General features: G+C 34.6%; 2 protein-coding genes across 4 annotated transcripts; one reads left to right on the top strand and one right to left on the bottom strand.

Annotated features, from left to right (window-relative positions):
- The first annotated feature begins 10,131 nt into the window (after window positions 1-10,131).
- On the top strand, window positions 10,132-13,630 carry LOC108224647 (F-box/kelch-repeat protein SKIP30-like). Of its 3 annotated transcripts, none has more exons than XM_017399329.2 (2): window positions 10,132-10,253; window positions 12,315-13,630. In XM_017399329.2, the coding sequence occupies exon 2, from the start codon at window positions 12,391-12,393 to the stop codon at window positions 13,426-13,428; it is 1,038 nt and encodes a 345-aa protein (XP_017254818.1). In that variant the 5' UTR covers window positions 10,132-10,253; window positions 12,315-12,390; the 3' UTR covers window positions 13,429-13,630. The 3 variants fall into 3 exon arrangements, with proteins under 3 accessions (XP_017254818.1, XP_017254820.1, XP_063934960.1); XM_017399331.2 differs by having other exon boundaries at window positions 10,231-10,370; XM_064078890.1 differs by lacking the exon at window positions 10,132-10,253 and adding an exon at window positions 10,529-10,597.
- Window positions 13,631-13,974: 344 nt separating this feature from the next.
- On the bottom strand, window positions 13,975-17,524 carry LOC108193006 (cell division protein FtsZ homolog 1, chloroplastic). The gene is made up of 6 exons (XM_017359565.2): window positions 17,099-17,524; window positions 16,307-16,406; window positions 15,872-16,101; window positions 15,256-15,423; window positions 14,757-14,990; window positions 13,975-14,426 (listed from the first exon to the last, which is right to left on the bottom strand). Exons 1-6 carry the CDS (start codon window positions 17,378-17,380, stop codon window positions 14,163-14,165), a joined length of 1,278 nt encoding a protein of 425 aa, XP_017215054.1. The 5' UTR covers window positions 17,381-17,524; the 3' UTR covers window positions 13,975-14,162.
- Between the last annotated feature and the right edge of the window lie 126 nt (window positions 17,525-17,650).

Below are 17,650 nucleotides of genomic sequence, written 5' to 3'. Positions count from 1 at the left end.
GCATGAGAAATGGTAGTCAGTTATAAAAATAAACGGAATATGAAAATTGCGATAAGATCCGCTTAGTCCACTTTCCATTATGCAGCGTGATAATTTTGCGACGCTATCTATTTGAGCGTTTTCTAGGGAAACTGTATCTAGCCCGACTTTTTCTTCGATCCATATCTTAATAAAAATCATTAATATTCAAAAATATATTATAAATATTATAATTCATTATTTATTATTATGCCCTCAAAAAACACATGCATGAGAAATGGTAATCAGTTAAAAAAAATAAACAGAGTATGAAAATTGCGATAAGAACCGCTTAGTCCACTTTCCATTATACAGCGTGATAAAATAAGTTAAAAAGGTGTATTTTGTGACGCTATCTATTTGAACGTCTTCTAGGGAAACTGTATCTACCCCGGCTTTATTTTCATTCCTTATCTTGTTATCAGTACCTCTTTAAAATCATGCTTCAACATCACTTAACTCACATGTTTTCTCCTCCCCAAACCCTCACCATAACACTAAACCATTCTAATCAATATGCTAAGTTTGTGCTCGATCAAATGCCTCTCACTTATATTTTATCAAATCATACAAGTATATCACCATTGTTGACTATCTCTGCAACACAGGTCACACTTCTACGATTTTTGAGGGTATTTATATACACGAAAAGAGAGGTTTGTTAACAAGTTGCACTGATTTATGATGCTTAAAACCTCCTTTACCGGCACTCAGAGAAAAGATGCGTCAACCGGTGTCATGACCTGAGATGAATTACTTCAAGACCTGTGCGGCTTCCATTATTAGGAGTAAGCCATATATTGTAAGGGAGGAGGACGTGTGGTATTTCCTCTCTTGATGTGCTTACGTTTATTAATTATATCAGCTGCACAAATGGTAAAGAAGGAAAGAATATAGTAAGCAGTGATCTCTTTCCAGACGTGCTTCCTGAAGAAGTTGAAGGCGATGACACCCACTGACCCACAATTAAAACGTACAAGATCTTTTCTCCGGGGAAACTAAATCATTGTTCCCTGCTCATGCTTGTCGTTGTATTCCTACATCGTTGTACATGCTTGTAACTATCAGTAATTCATAATGCTTAATTTTTAAAAATAATCTTGTACTACTTTCATATTTGTTTATCAAGTGTTTTAGGCAGATGCCAAAAACCCCATATGACAGGCCCTGCATCATATTATGTATGATTCAAAGAGCAAAAACTTACCAATCTTTAAGTAGTAACAATTGGGCTCAAGTAAAATATCAGAGTGGCCTCAAGCAAGATAGAGCATCATATAATTCATATCACCATATGGTTGTTTCAATGGCAGAAAGATCTGTCAAATTACGGCCTCAAGCAAAATGAGCATCATATGATTCATGTGTCAGTTGTTTTAAGGATGTATCATACTTTTTACAATCTGCCTTTAGCAAGAAAGTGACCACAAAAATGAAAATCTACAAGTAAGCCTTGTGGTAAATAGTTTGTGTAGATATGTATGGCCCAGATTTAATTAGTTGATAATTAGCATAATTTGAGATTAAACTTTCATAGTCATATGGTATTGTATATTTCAGAATCGTGTATTCAAGATGAATTATAATTAACTCTAACTAATTATACGTGAAAATAAGTTTCACATCATAAAATTTCATCCGGTCAATGCAAAATCTTTAAAACCTTCGCTTAGCAACTACTCTCTCCGTCCCACCCATTTCTTTACACTTTCTTTTTTGAGGTGTCCCATCCAATTCTTTACATTTCAAAACTTACCCAACAATAGTCAATGGGTCCCACCACTTTTCCACTTTTCTTTCCTTTTCACACTACCTTTACTCCACTATCTTCTTTTTATACATTAAAAATCAATGGGGTTAAATGGCGTTTTGGTCACTCAACTGAGCGGAAACTTGCAATTGGGTCATCCAACTCAAAAAGCTTTCAATCACGTCATTATACTCTTAAAAATTTTCATTCAGGTCACTGGCCGTTACACTCCGTTAAATATTTGACGGAAAGCTGACTAAGCGCCGTGAGTTGGCTTAAATAAATCCACCGTGGCATGTACAGTCATCTGAAGCGGCATTTTGGTCACTCAACTGACTACAAACTTGCAATCGGGTCATCAAACTCAAAAAACTTTCATTTAGGTCACTTATCATAATATTCGTTAAAAATTGAAAAAGAATTAAAAGTTATCATGCAGCACTTTTTTTCTCTTTTAAAAATTTCGAAACTTTTTTTTTTGAGAATGAAAAATTTCGAAACTTATTAATAAATGAAAAAAATACACACACATAAAATCAATAGTTTCACCCACAAAAACATAATCTTTGTTTATGTCTTATCGTTTTATATATCCATTTTGGAAAAAATCACTAAATTTTTTATAAGAGATGAAGTTTACAAATAAAGTCCATCAAAAATTTAATATGTATGAAGTTTACAAAGAAGTAATATTTGATAAGTTTGAAGTTTACGAATAAAGTCCATCTAAAATGAACTTTTAATTCTTTTTAATTTTTTTTTTTCAATTTTTAATGGATATTATGATAAGCGACCTAAATGAAAGTTTTTTTGAGTTTGATGACCCGATTGCAAGTTTGTAGTCAGTTGAGTGACCAAAATGCCGCTTCAGCTGACTGTACATGCCACGGTAGATTTATTTAAGTCAAGTCACGACGCTTAGTCAGCTTTCCGTCAAATATTTAACGGAGTGTAACGGTCAGTGACCTGAATGAAAATTTTTAAGAGTATAATGACGTGATTGAAAGCTTTTTGAGTTGGATGACCTAATTGCAAGTTTCCGGTCAGTTGAGTGACCAAAACGCCATTTAACCCAAAATCAATGGGTTCCACCACTTCACCCACTTTTCCTTCTCTTTTCCACTACTTTATACATATTTCTTAACCTCCGTGCCCAACCCATTTGATAAGAAATGAGAGGGACGGAGGGAGTACTATAGTGTAATATTAAATACAGTTACCAAGCTTTGTCAAAAAAAAAAAAATACAGTTACCCAGCCGAGTTAATAAATGGACAATAAGAATAAGACATGCGGTGTTGTAATTCGTTCCGGGCAGCTCGCGAGCTCCCCCGGCTCGAACTCGTTTTGATAGGCTCGGCTCGGCTCATTTAGTTAAATGAGCTCGAGTCCGGACAGAGGTTTTGGCTCGTTTCGTTAAATGAGCTGGCTTGACTCGACTCGTGAAAATTAACGAGTCAGATTCGGGTAGCATTTTAGCCTTGATTTAGTGTTAAATTAAACGAGTCGGCTCGCCCGACTCGTTAAAATCGTCTCGTTTAGCTAAACGAGCCAGCTCGACTCGACTCGTGAATCGACTCGTGAAAATAAACGAGTCGAGTTCGGGCAAAGATTTAGACTCAATTTCTTAAACGAGCCGGCTCAACTAAATAAAACTCAGCTCGAATTATGCTCAACTCGAAACTCGGCTCACCCGGACCGAATAACAGCCCAGAGACATGTTTAAATCACCAAACATGTAGTGTGTTTGGTCTGCGGCATGTCATAGTAACATTCAGTTTGGCGACGAAGCTGAGACCAAACACAAGGAAAAGAAAATCATAATAGTTTATTTTGAAGCCACCTTCATCCTTAAAAGTAAATGCATTTATGTTAATTCTGTTTGCAACGTACTCTCCCCTCTTATATGTATATTTTTTATTTTTAAAGAGTCAAATTAACCAATTTTTGATTAAATATTATAAATTATCTATTCATTATTTTTGAAATCCGAAAGTTGTATATTAAAATAGACAAAATATAATTTTTAATGATATAATCTTTATTATTTTTTTAAAATTATATGATACATGTAAATTTCAGTCAAAGTATGGTCAAGCTGACTGATGAAAAATCAAAATGAACATGTAAAAGGAAACGGAAGGAATATCTTCTAATAGAGTTACTCGTTTGTCAAATAATTAAAATTAAATACAATCTTTTTGGTTGACTCCAAAAGGAAATGAAAACCTGACATCGAGAGTGGATTGAAATATTGAAATTGCGATAATCCCGACCAGAATTAAAAAAAACTCCAAAATAAGTGGAAAAAAAAATTCATTGTCTATTTTTTAGGTGAAAACTATCATATTTTAGCATTGTTCTCAATGTAAACACCACCTATCAATAATTAAAAATATCATCATAATGCTTGATTAGTGTTACTCATTGTAAATTTGTAATAATGAATGGATAACAAACTGAGAATTTTTCTTCTTTTTTTTTTTATAATTTTTCCGAAAAAGATGTTATGTATTCCATAACAAGGTGTCATGTGTTGATCATTCTCATAAGAGGTAATTAACCGAATAAAACTTTCATTTTTTTTAATTCTAAAATTTTTAGGGTTAATTTTATAACTACCCAACTTAACTATTGGGTTTTTAAATATACGGCCCAACTTTTCTCACCTTACAAACATACGGTTTTGACAGTTTCTACTTTTAAAATTACATTCACTATAAACCAGCTGCTTCTCTCTCAGTCAAACACATCGTTTCTGTCTCTCTCAATCTCTCAACCGCAGCTTCTGTACTCGTAAATTCTTGTCTCTCTCACGCAACTTCTCATCTCTCTGAATCACGCAGCTTCTCGTCTCTGAATCACGCAGCTTCTCCAACATAAATTCTTCTTCTGTGCTCAATTGGCCCCGCAGGGGTAGTTTGACAACTAATTGGAGTTGAATTGAACCGGCAACAATCGGCAACGACTGAGATTTGTAAGTGAATTTATGTGTTTAATGTATGTACATATGAAGAATGTTAATTGAGATAGAGATAGCAAACTGAGATTATGAGTTTTGTGATCAAGAAGAGCGGTATGTATGTACGTTATTTGTGTGCTTTCTGTATGTATATATCCATGATTGTAGTATATATATTGGTTGTTAAGAGTTGTGCTTGAATTGTATATGATCAGGAACAAACATTAATAAAGTTGCAAATAAGGTAGCAAAAGTTGCAGCTGGTAAAAGGTGTTGAATAATCATATAAAATTTAGTTGCGTATTGACCTTATGCAGTCGTGAGTGTGACAGAAGCATATGACCAGGAACAAATACATATAAACATTAATAAAAGTTACAAACAAGGTAGCAAAGTTGCAACTGGTAAAAGTAGCTGAAGAAATACATAAAAAATTTAGTTGCGTATCGATCTTATGCTGTCATGAGTGTTTGTTTGAGTGTAGTTTTGTATTTGGCAAGTGAATGCATATTTAAGATATGTTTGTGATTAAATGAGACTTTGTTTATGATGTTTGTCATTCTTTATTAGATTAAGTGTTTAGTATTTTGTGACATTCTGTTGAGGAGGCACCGTATTATGTTCCCTGCAAAAAGAGGACAAAGAGTGGCACACATGATATTAATCTATTTTCTATGAATTATAGGCTGTGTATTTTACTTTCTCTTAGAATTTTTTTAGGATATGCTTTTTAAACATAATGTATTGTTCGATGCAAATTGAAACATTGATCTGGTTATGTATATTTGGAAGCCTTCAGTATTTCGTCGGTGGATTAACAAATGTGATCAAAGTGTTCAAGATGCAACAAGTAAATGGTCTAAGGCTAGAGAAACTGAGACGCAGAGCACAAGAACGATTAGCTGATGAACGGGAAGTCCGAGTCCCTATTATCCTAGAAGAGCAGGGGAGGAGAAAAATGAATAATGTAGAAGTTCAACATACCCCAACTCTAAATCCAACTCCTTACAAAGATGTTCTTGTTGATCAGACCTGAGCGATTAATACTTGTATTTACATTACTGTGTATGCGTCCCATTATAATGCTATTCTGTAATCATACCTTAGGTCCATGGCTTCTAAGTTGCCCTGTAAACTCATTTGATCCACATATTAGACAGAAAGGACTTTTTCTATTTCTTCTTTGTGTTGATTGTATAATTTGATATACCTACTCTATATAATTTTCAAGTTCTTTTGACTTTGAGTGGAATTACATGTTCATTAAGTTGTAAAAAGATTGCCTATTTTGTTTAAATAGAAAACTATTTGTCATAAGTAGCATATGTGGTTTGCAACTGCTGCAACCATAGTTGTAAGTTCTGCCACCATGACTGCAACCGCTGCAATCATGGTTGTGACAATTGCAAACAAATTTTCAACCCCTGCAAAAAAGATTGTAATATAATTTAATTGACATATTTTTTGGAATTTTACTATTAAAATGGGTTGCAACTATGATTGCAACTTTTGCAACTTCTGCAATCATCGTTGCAACATTTATAACTATGGGTGCACAGGTTGCAACCATAGTTGCAAAAAATGCAAATAAATATCCAACCCCTGCAAACAAAATTATAATATAATTTATATGATAGTTTTTTTCTTGAAATATTATTATTAAGATGGTTTCCCCTGCGGGGCCTATTGCACATAAAATCATCAACTGAAACAAAATTTATTGAAAAAATATAAAATATATTATGGGTGAATGCTAATTTGATTGAGTTGAAAATACTAGTGGAACCGATATGACACATGTTTATAAATTTTCAAGTTCTTTTGACTTTGAGCAAGAATTACATGTTCTTTAAGTTTCACAAAGATTGCATATTTTGTTTAAACAAAAAAAGTATATATTATAAGTAGAATATGTGATTTTGCAACCTTTGCAACCATGTTTGTAACTTCTGCAAGCATTATTGCAACCTTTGCAACCATGTTTGCAACTTCTGCAACCATAACCATGTTTGCAACTTCTGCAACCATAGTTGCAACCTTTGCAACTATGGTTGCAACCTTTGCAACTATGGTTTGCAAAGCTTGCAACCATAGTTGCAAATGTTGCAAAGAAATTTCCAACCCTTGCAAACAAGATTATAATATGATTTAATTGATTGTATTTTTGAGATATTACTATTAAGATGGTTGCCCCTGCGGAGCCTATTGTACATAAAATCATCAAATGAAACAAAAATTATTTAAAAGATATGAAATATATTATGTATGAATTGCTAATTTGATTGAGTTGAAAATACTAGTGGAACCGATATGATGCGTGTTTATAATTTTCAAGTTCTTTTGATTTTGAGCAAGAATTACATGTTCTTTAAGTTTCAAAAAAATTGTATTTAAACAGAAAAAGTATGTCATGAGTAAAATATGTGGTTTTGCAACCATAGTTGCAACTTCTGCAACTACGGTTGCAAAGGTTGCAATCATAGTTGCAAAGATTGCAACCATAGTTGCAAAGGTTGCAAATAAATTTTCAACTCCTACAAAAAAGATCATAATATGATTTAATTGATAGATTTTTTTAAAATAATACTATTAAGATGGTTGCCCCTGCGGGGCCTATCGTACATAAAAACATCAACTGAAACAAAATTTATTTAAAATCATAGAATTTCAAAATAATGAACATTATCAACACTAACAATTGCATAAAGGTTTAATTATCGAATTCATCAAACCAAAATAATTACAAAGTACTGTCATTAAACAAAGAACTACTACTTAATGTCATTAAACAAAGAATACAAGTCATTCTTTAACATCTTTCGTCTTCACATCTTTCGTCTTCTTCTTTCGCTCATATGCCTTTGTTGTTGGAGGCTTTTTTTATGGAACTTTTGCAGTGTTATCGGAATCACTCTCATAGCTGTGTATTTGCTTTGCAATTCTATACGAATAAAACAATAAGGTAAACCTGCTTCTATGAGTACCACACTCTAACCTTTAGAGTCTAAAGTATGAAATCATATCTTTTGGGATACTGAATGATCCTTTAAATTGAAAGGCGGCCTGATCCCATTATTTTTCTTTGAATAGAATGTAGTTGTCCTGCAAGAATATATTCATCACATGTGTTAGGCAGATGTGAGCCTTTACAAATACATAATTATAAGATTCAACTATGACTGCAACATTTGCAACCAGAGCTGCCCAAGTTGCAAACGCGGTTGCAAAGCTTGCAACCCACATAAATATACAATTAAGATTTGTGCCTTTGCGGAGCCTATAATGATATCACAAACAAAAATAAATATAACTAGCAAATACATTTATATATGTGTGTGTGAAGTCATACTTTTTCTTCATACTCATCCCACTATCCAGCCAAGTTGTAAAAACTTGACTCATTAACAAGTTCTCCGCTCATCAACAAGCTTACATAGTATCAAAAACTTGATTGAAATTCTCCACCATTAGGTTTAAAATTTGTGCAATAATCAAATCAACAAAATTTCAAATAAACACACAATATTAGGGCTTTAATCACATTAGCAGCTAACATAACAGTTGCACAAAATATGTTTACACAAAGCCTGTTTGCAACTTCTGCAACCATAATTGCAACAAACAAGTAAGGAGTACATCAGATTGGACACGACATTTCATCACAATTTTATTCCTGATCTCATGCTTAATCTTTCACTATATAATTAATTCAAGCACACAAAAACAATCATTCTATACTACAATTCTGAACATATACATACATAAATACACATACATATATACTTTCTCATTCTGTAACAATATATCTCCACTCAATTAGATCTATATCTCTGTACCACTGCCAGTTGTCCATATATACATACACGACACACACACACACACACACACACACACACACACACAGATATATATATATATATATAGGGTGAGGTTCAAATTAGAACCAATATTAAAATTAGAACTTAGGACCACACACATCCATTAGATGAATATGAATTTAATGGTCATGATCTTTTTAGCTATATAAATTTAAATTACAACTTAATGCTATTTAAGATACCTTATCTTATATGTAAATCATCATTACAAATCAAAATAATCATTAACTACTACCTACTCATTATAAATAATCAGTTTATATATATGCACTTTGTCATAAATGCAAATCAAACCTATAACATATGATTCTCAATTAATTTTAATAATATGATATAAAAAAACACGAGATTCTATTGCAGTACATGTAATATTACAAAAAATGAGATGTTGTTGCAGTACATATCTAGCTAAAATAATATTACACAACACGAGATTCTGATGCAGTACATATCTAACTCATATAATATTACAAAATACGAAATTCTGTTGTAGTACATATAAATAATAATAAAATATTAAAACATACATATTCCAACTCTTCGTATTTTGGAGTTCTGTTGCAGCACACTATTTAAATATATGAATTAAATATTAAATATATTTTTATTGTTGAAATGATCAAATATAAATTAAGAATGTGCATTGATTGAAGACACATATATTTAAATATGTACCATATTAAAACACATTCATATATTTAATTTCACACATTCAAATTACTTTCATTTAATGCCTATTAATATGATTCTAAGGTTCTAAGTTTAAGCAGTTCTATCTGGAACCTGACCCATATATATATTTACAAATCTCAGTCGTCGTCGTGAAACTCGCGTTGCCGCTCTGATTCAACTCAAAACCACGATGAAACTTCCCTTGCGGGCCAATTGACCAAGGGAGAAGAGCTAATATGACGCTAAAGTTCGGAATTGCTTGAATGATGAAAACTATGTCGATGATTGAATTCATTATTGTTGTGAAATAGCAACGCCTCCACGAGACTGTGGTCGAGACTGCGTTGACAGCTGAATCGGTGAGAGTCAAGAAATAGAGAAGCAAGAGAGGGCGTGAAAGAGAGAAGAGGGGGAGAGAGAGTGTGTGTGTGAGAGTGAGTTGAAGAAGAAGAAAAAATCGTATTTTTGAAAACGGTAAACTGAAGGAAAAGGGGGCATAGTAATAATTAAAAAAAAGATAATATAAAATTGAAACAGTAAGTAACTAGTAGTAAAACTGAAAACATAACTTAAAAAGTTATATACATTTGTAAATTTCTCAATTTTATCATATAAAACACCACACATTTATCTACATATATATCATCTTCAATTTAACACTAACAATCATCAACATCATAATCTTATTATCAATTATCCCCTTATCAACATATTATAGATGACAAATATGAATAAATCGAATTATTCATTCTCAAAAGAGATAATAAAATAATATTTTTGATCATAATTTTCAAAAGTGAAATTTTGGTTCAAGTTAAAAATGGAATTCTTGTACCAAGTAAAAATTATGACATGTTTGGCATTTTTTCTCGAAGCGAAAAATAATAAATAAAGAAATGAGATGTATGCATAATTGCATAGTTCTTCTATCGGCGGCCTTTACTTCTTTTTCTCTTCTCAATTCTCATTACCTTGTAAGTGTTCTCTTTGTTGTGTTAATTCAACTCAGTTTCTGAATTCTATCTTTTAATTAAGCTCAGATCCTGTAGTTGTGTGTTTCTATCTTCATGGCGGTCTTGCTGCTTAATTAGGTCTCTCTCTCTCTCTATATGTATGTATGTATGTATGTATGTATTAGTTTGATTGACTGCCTGTTGGATTTTAATTTGCTATTACTAGATTTTGTGTGTTTAACATCTCAAGATTCAGTCGATATGCCAGCGTTGCTGCGTGATTATGTGCTTTCAATTATAAATTGCTTAAGTATAGTTGGAATCTTTATGTTGAGAAGAGTTTTGGGAACATATTTATAGTACAGGTGGGGCTTTAAGAATCGGATATTTGTTTAATGTTTTTTTCTAGGTAATTTGTGAAATTGGTGTACGATTTTTGTTGAGATCTTCTTGAAACTATAGAATGCTTAGAAATAGATCTAGAGCAGTGAAGAGACAGTCTGTAATGGCTGACCATAACTCTGTTCCGGCTTCCAAGTCTAAACAAACCACTTCCAATTCTTGTTTTTTCGGCTCTCCAAGGTTTTTTAACGGGTTTCTTTCAAAGGGTGTCATTAGTTTTGAGCCTGTAAAGGAACCAGCTTCAGTGCTTGGATTCCCTAGACTTTCTAGTTTTGGTACCCCGTTTGGTTATTATGATTGGAACACGGTCGAGTCCCCAAGAGCATACTCCGAAAACAAGCAGTTTAGGATTGAGAATACGAAAATTGGCCTTGCTCTTATGAATGAAGAAAAGAGTCTTGATCACAATCTTGAATCCCCCAAACCAAACAGCAGCAGAAGGATTTGTTCCCCTTTCACTTTGCTGTGTATTTTCGAATATGTTTATTGTAATTTACTATTTAATTAATGGTTTGAAAATTTTATTACTTCCATGTGTTGAAACATGTGTATCAACTTCAAGATTTGCGAAAATCAGGTTACACATGTAAGTATCTGCAATGTGTCAATTGACTTTTCGCTGAACCTTTTTAGTACCAATTTAATGTGTGGTCGTTCAGAGCTCTTACCAGTTATTTCAAAGGTTTAACATTTCACTTTTCTTTGCTTAGATTGCTTTTTAAAGCCACTTGTGGTTTCTTGCTACCTTATCCTATTAAAAATATCATTGCTTGTTTTTTACCACCTTTGTATCTTATATTTTTTTATATGTAGCTGAATGGGAAAGTTACTCTTGTTAAACCAAATTATGGTACTGGTCAAGTCATCAGACTGAAATAAAGTAATTGCTACAGTACCAAACATCAGTTACATCATGCTTCATAAAAGTTATGATGAATAGCAAAATTAACACTTGGGTAAATGGCTACTATTTTTATTTTTGGTTCCCTTAAAAGGTGCAGACTGACTCTACTTTGGTTGTAGCATTTGGTGTTTAACTTCTCAATACAAGAAACTTCCTAGTACTTTAGAGAACTTTGTATGCCCTTTTTTGTGATGGATAACATGGATCTCAATGAGAGTGATAGTTTTTTTCCCATGAGGGACAATATGTTGTGACGGAGATGATTAGACTAATAGACTTTCTGTTACTTCTCTTGGTTTTAGTGGTACTTGCTTGCTATATATGTATAGATATATATTTGGAAGAAATAAGGTAAATTTGGGTACTTGCATATTCTCTTCGCTCTGTTCAATACCAGGAATTCAGTTGGATTTCTGAATGTACAACTCCAATTCGATTGTTCTTACTTGTAGAATTATAACTACGTGAAACTGTATTGTTGATTACGTATTTTTAAATACTAATACATTTAGTATTCAGTAAGAAAAATTCTTTGTACAACTTTAGAAGCAAGAAAACTTTTTATATACCTAATACCATAGGAAAAACAAAAGCAAGCAGCTCTGATGGGAGTGTCTCCAGATTTTAGTTATAGCTAGTATATATATGCAATGGCTGAGGGTATAAAACATAGGGCAAATTATGTCTTCAGTTTAGCCAATGTCATGATGTACACGGTTTTATATTGACAAACCTTACTTTGGACTATTTTTAATCATCTCTTTTGTACTTCACAGTGATTTAGAAGACGGGCCAAATAATTAAATATACGGTGGGTGGAGTACTTGCAAAGCGGGCACCATAGTTACCATTATGTCTGAACTGATTGAAGGCCTCCCTGATGCTGTTGCTCTAAGGTGCCTAGCACGTGTCCCCTTTTACCTTCACCCTAAGTTAGAACTGGTGTCTCGTTCTTGGCGAGCTGTCGTTCACAGTGCTGAGTTATTCAAAACCAGGCAAGAAGTTAACTCCACGGAGGAATTCTTGTGCGTCTGTGCCTATGATCCAGAGAATCTGTGGCAGCTTTACGATCCCCTCCATGACCTTTGGATCACCCTCCCTGTCCTTGAATCACAAGTTAGGCATCTTGCATACTTTGGTGCAGTCTCCACTGCTGGAAAATTATTTGTACTAGGCGGTGGCAGTGATGCAGTTGATCCTTTAACTGGTGACCATGATGGAAGCTTCGCTACGGATGCTGTCTGGTCATATGATCCTGTTACCAGGCATTGGGCTATGTGTGCATCCATGCTAGTGCCTCGTGTAATGTTTGCATGCTGCGTACTAGATGGTAAGATAGTTGTGGCTGGTGGTTTCACTAGCTGCAGAAAATCCATCTCGCAAGCTGAAATTTATGATCCTGAAAAGAATGTCTGGACATCAATACCTGACCTTCAGCGCGCACACAATACTGCTTGCACGGGAGTAGTTATAGGGGGCAAGATGCACGTCTTGCACAAGGGGTTGTCAACAGTGCAGATATATGATAAGGAAGCACAGCGTTGGATAGTTTATGACTGTTCATGGCTCCAGGGTGCAATGGCAGTAGTTAAAGGTGAGGTGTATGTGATGAGTCATGGTTTGATACAGAAGCAGGTGGGAGAAGAGAGGAAGGTGGTAGTTTCTGCATCTGAGTTCCGTAGGAGAATTGGCTGTGCAATGATAGGTTTAGGAGATGATATATACATCATTGGAGGAGTCATTGGACCAGAACGATGGAACTGGGATATCAAGAAGGTGTCTGATGTAGATGTCCTGTCACTTGGGTCTGAGAGGCCTGTTTGGCGGCAAGTCACTCCAATGACCCGATGCAGGGGAACTGTATTTGGCTGTACACAGCTGAGAATATAGGCTTTACTTGGTTGGGGGTTAAATTTCATGCGTTCAACTTTGTTGTCCTTGATATGAAGGAATCAACTTTTAGAAGTTCCCTCGCCTGTAAACCATAATTGTTTTTTTTTTTATATGTTTTTGAAGGAACTTCTGTTATAATAGTACACCAAATATATATATATCTTATTAGCTATGATGAATTATAGATTTTTGCTTGGAACTAGGTCTCCGAATATGATTCCTACTCCTTTCATTCACTTATTCTGTTAAGAGATACAGAGTAGTGAACGAACATCCGATGGGTATGAATAAGTGATTGCATTAATTCCTTTCCGGTTAACATTCAAAGAACTGGTTTATTGAAGGGCAGAGGTCCTCATGTTACTGTTGAGTCAGAGGATGTAAACCCTGCATCATTTTATGTTTGATTTACAAAGAAGAATATTCGAAGTCATTTAAGTAGCAACAAACTAACAATTTTTTCTTTTTTCTTTTTCTTATAGCAACAAACTAACAATTGGCCTCAAGTGATTAGCAAAAACAAGATCAATTGCCCTGAAGTAATTAGTAAAAACAAGATCCATATATTTAAGAGCAAAAGTTGGCCATCTATAAGATTAATTAAATATCATTACACATCAAATGCCTAAAAGACCCACTTTGACTGTTCTTAGTGGGATGGGGACATGGGGGTGGAAAATCTAATCAGATCCTAGACAAATGCAACATACAAAAATATGTGAAGACATTGTTTAAAAAAAGAGCTTTCTCGGATTTGATCTTTGAGTGCCAGAAGGTGTTAGTGTCTTCAGCGGAACAGTTGTCTTTATGCTTTCTTGGCCTCCTGCCCCTCTTTCATTTGACTTTAATCCTCTAGGTTCTGTTAAAAAGGTCTTCTGAAATGACTGTGCAAAACCTGTGGCAACTATAGTAACATGGATTTCCCCGTTGTACCTTTCATCCACCACTGCTCCAAATATTATGTTGGCAGAAGGATCTGCCAAACTTGTTACTACCTGCACATTAGCAATATTGAGATCCCTATACAAGACGTTTGCAGGTTCTGAGTCTCACTTTTCAGTAGTCAATGACTTTAGTCTGGAACTAAAAATCAGAAGCAACATCCTTTCAGATAATTCACAGGTGCAAATACATGCACAGACGTGACCAATCTTTCTAATATTTGTGTTTATAAGATTGTTCCAGTATCAAGATGCAGATTTAACTTCAGGGGCTGGGTGATTAATTTGACCTACGACTTTATTGTCCTTTCTGTAAGACCTAAATTGTCCAGCTAGTGATTATGTTGACGAGTCAAACATATTATTGTAAAAAATTAACACTACCTGAGACACCCGGTTCACTTCTTGCAAAGTTATATCCTTCCCTCCCGTAATGTTATATACTACTCCAGTAGCAGATTGAATTGATGACCCAATTAAAGGGGCCAGAGTTGCCTGTTCAGCTGCTTCTTCAGCACGATTCTTGCTAGACGAAACACCAACTCCAAGCATTGCTGTTCCAGAGTCCTTCATGACTGCCTTTACATCAGCAAAATCCACATTGACCAGCCCAGGTATCTACAAAACAAATATAAGTGAAACTAAGCATCAATCAGCAGTACAAATGCGTGCTAAACATACAAATACAGACTAAAGACAAGTAGCAAGTAATAATAGGGTCGCAACCCAATTTGCCACTAAACCCCGTTAATGGAAAGCCAATTGCAGCGGGAGTTTACACTTCATTCCTTTCTAAGATAAGTTGTATATATCCTCATGATATACTTTTTTCTTCTAACCTTAACAGGTATATCTTTAGTCAGTACTGTGAAAGAACACACACCGTGATTATGTCTGAAATTCCTTGGACCCCTTGACGTAGGACATCATCTGCCAGAAGAAAAGCATCCTGAAGGGCAGTCTGTTCGTCAGCAATGTCCAATAAACGGTCATTGGGAATTACTATTAAAGTATCGACATTTTTCTGCAACTTCTCAATGGCCTCCAGTGCCTGCAAATGAAGCAGATACAAGAACTATGAAGTTCACTTTCAGCACAGAGAATATGTAAACTAGTCTTCATGCTGCTGCACCAACCTCAGCTAGATGTAGTCTCGCTAGATCAATATAACTACAAATAAAATATATAGGATATGCAAGTGTCAAAAGAATATATGAGGTCTACATTTTCATAGGCAGGCGGAATGACTCAATCAAATAATTTTAAAAAATTGGAAAAATGCTGCAAACCATGTGTGCAAGTACTAATTTATGTCTATTCTACATGGCATTGTCCAGATCAGTAAGATAATATTGTTGGTTAGCAGCTCTTAGACATCAGTATGTCCATTATGCTTCAGGTACACAACATTGTAGATGGTATAACATTTTTGAATGCTAAAGCCTAAATGTTATTAACCCCAAGAAGCAAAAGCTCGGGAAAGGAAAAACAGCACCTGCCTGCAAGGATCTTTTACGTCCTTCGAAGCTAAATGGATAGGTGACAACACCAACAGTTAGATAACCTGCTTCTTTGGATATCTGAGCGACTACTGGAGCTGCACCAGATCCTGTACCACCACCCATGCCTGCTGTTATAAAGACAAGATCTGATCCTTTCAGAGCATTTGCAATGGCTTCCTTTGATTCTTCTGCAGCCTGTTCTCCTAAAAGTGGATTTCCTCCAGTACCTGCATCATTACATAAACTTATAAATGGAAATCATGACATAGACATTTACAGGCAAAGCGCAAAGTTGGTGATGTTGAAAAATTATCTGACAACAGCTTCTTAAAGAAGATTATATTTTGTTCATTTTGCAAAGATACTCAAGTCAAACATCAACTAATAAAAAATTAACGTAAAGAAACTTAGACAATGATGAGAGTGTCACACCAAGTCCACGGGTCAAAAGTTCTCCAATTTGAAGAGGGTTCTCAGCTGCAGATTGAAACAGTGCCTGAGCATCTGTGTTTATGGCGAAGAAATCAACCCCCTATATACCACACAGATCAACAGTATCATTGCTCAAGCTGATTATTACAACAATGTATCTTAAAGCAAATAAAAAATGCAGGTGAAGATGTACTACAATAAAGAATAATAGGAAATTCCGTTCTCACCAAGCCATTTTTTTCTGTAAAACAATATTCAGACAGTAAAGGAAAATGATCCCAAGTAGAAAACCTACAAAGCAGTGAATCACTGGTATATAGTGTTGAACAAGAAGGGAACAGAGAATCTTTCATAATAACGCTGCTACTTGCAAGCTTTGTACCACCAACTACAATTCGGACCTTACATTCCACTCTGAACTACTTGTTCTCTCGAACATACTACACCAGTAAGATAACATTGCATCTATACCCAAACAGTTTGCATACAAACTAAATTACAAGGCTCGGTACCTAACAAGTAACAACTACCAATCCAAGAAGAAAAATGCACAAGAATAATTGAGAATATACAAACTTCCACAAGGACAAAGGGAAAGTAAGATAAAATACACACATAAAAAACAAAAATAAAAAGTCAAATAATTAGTTAAAGCTCAAAATGTCAAATTGCTGCAAGAAACACACAGAAAAACATAAAAACAAACATGGGTCTTGATTCAATGGTATCTGAATTTGTTTAATTAAATGAAAAAAAAAAAAAAAACAAGTAGAGCAAAAGGGGAGGACGAACATGTAAGCCACTGCCAATCATGCGATTAACGGCATTATTACCGCCACCACCGACACCAACAACCTTAATCTTGGCAGAGTCTAGAGGAGACAAGGAGCAAGCAATGCGACGTCGTAGCCTAGTAGAAGAAGTGGAAGTGGTTGGTGGGCAGGTGAGTTTAGAAATGGATGGATAGAATGGTGCATTGTGGGGATGATGATGATAAGAGCCCCCAATTCCAATTGATGAGGATGGAGAAGATGAAGACATCAGAGTTGGGCCTCTGAGCTGAAGCACAGACATCACTTGCTGGAATTGTTATCAGATTCACACTTTTCGATTTCTAGTGCTCAAACTCTTGACTCTTGACTGAGAGTGTGTTCTTTAGGGTTTTACGATTTCGTTATTGCTATTTTCGCTTTCACTTTCTTCGCTTAAAGGTAAATCCCTCAAGCGCGGTTGTAAAAATTAAAATAGATTGAACTCATTGAAGGGCTGAAAGGATTAATGGGATTCAAAAAATTAGATATTTTTAATTATTATAATGATGTTTGATATATTAGTTTAATTTAT

This window comes from Daucus carota, chromosome 6, assembly GCF_001625215.2.
Source record: "Daucus carota subsp. sativus chromosome 6, DH1 v3.0, whole genome shotgun sequence".
NCBI classification, from domain to species: Eukaryota; Viridiplantae; Streptophyta; class Magnoliopsida; order Apiales; family Apiaceae; genus Daucus; species Daucus carota.
Note: the sequence above shows the minus strand (reverse complement) of the source record. Positions and strands in the feature narration are given on the sequence as shown.

Coding starts and splice junctions, on each gene's coding strand:
- LOC108224647 (XM_017399329.2), top strand. CDS start 12,391: ATGTCTGAACTGATTGAAGGCCTCCCTGATGCTGTTGCTCTAAGGTGC.
- LOC108193006 (XM_017359565.2), bottom strand. CDS start 17,380: ATGTCTGTGCTTCAGCTCAGAGGCCCAACTCTGATGTCTTCATCTTCT. Junction 16,407..17,098: donor TGATTGGCAGTGGCTTACAT/GTTCGTCCTCCC, acceptor TGTGGTATATAG/GGGGTTGATTTCTTCGCCAT. Junction 15,424..15,871: donor GACGTAAAAGATCCTTGCAG/GCAGGTGCTGTT, acceptor CTTCATTTGCAG/GCACTGGAGGCCATTGAGAA.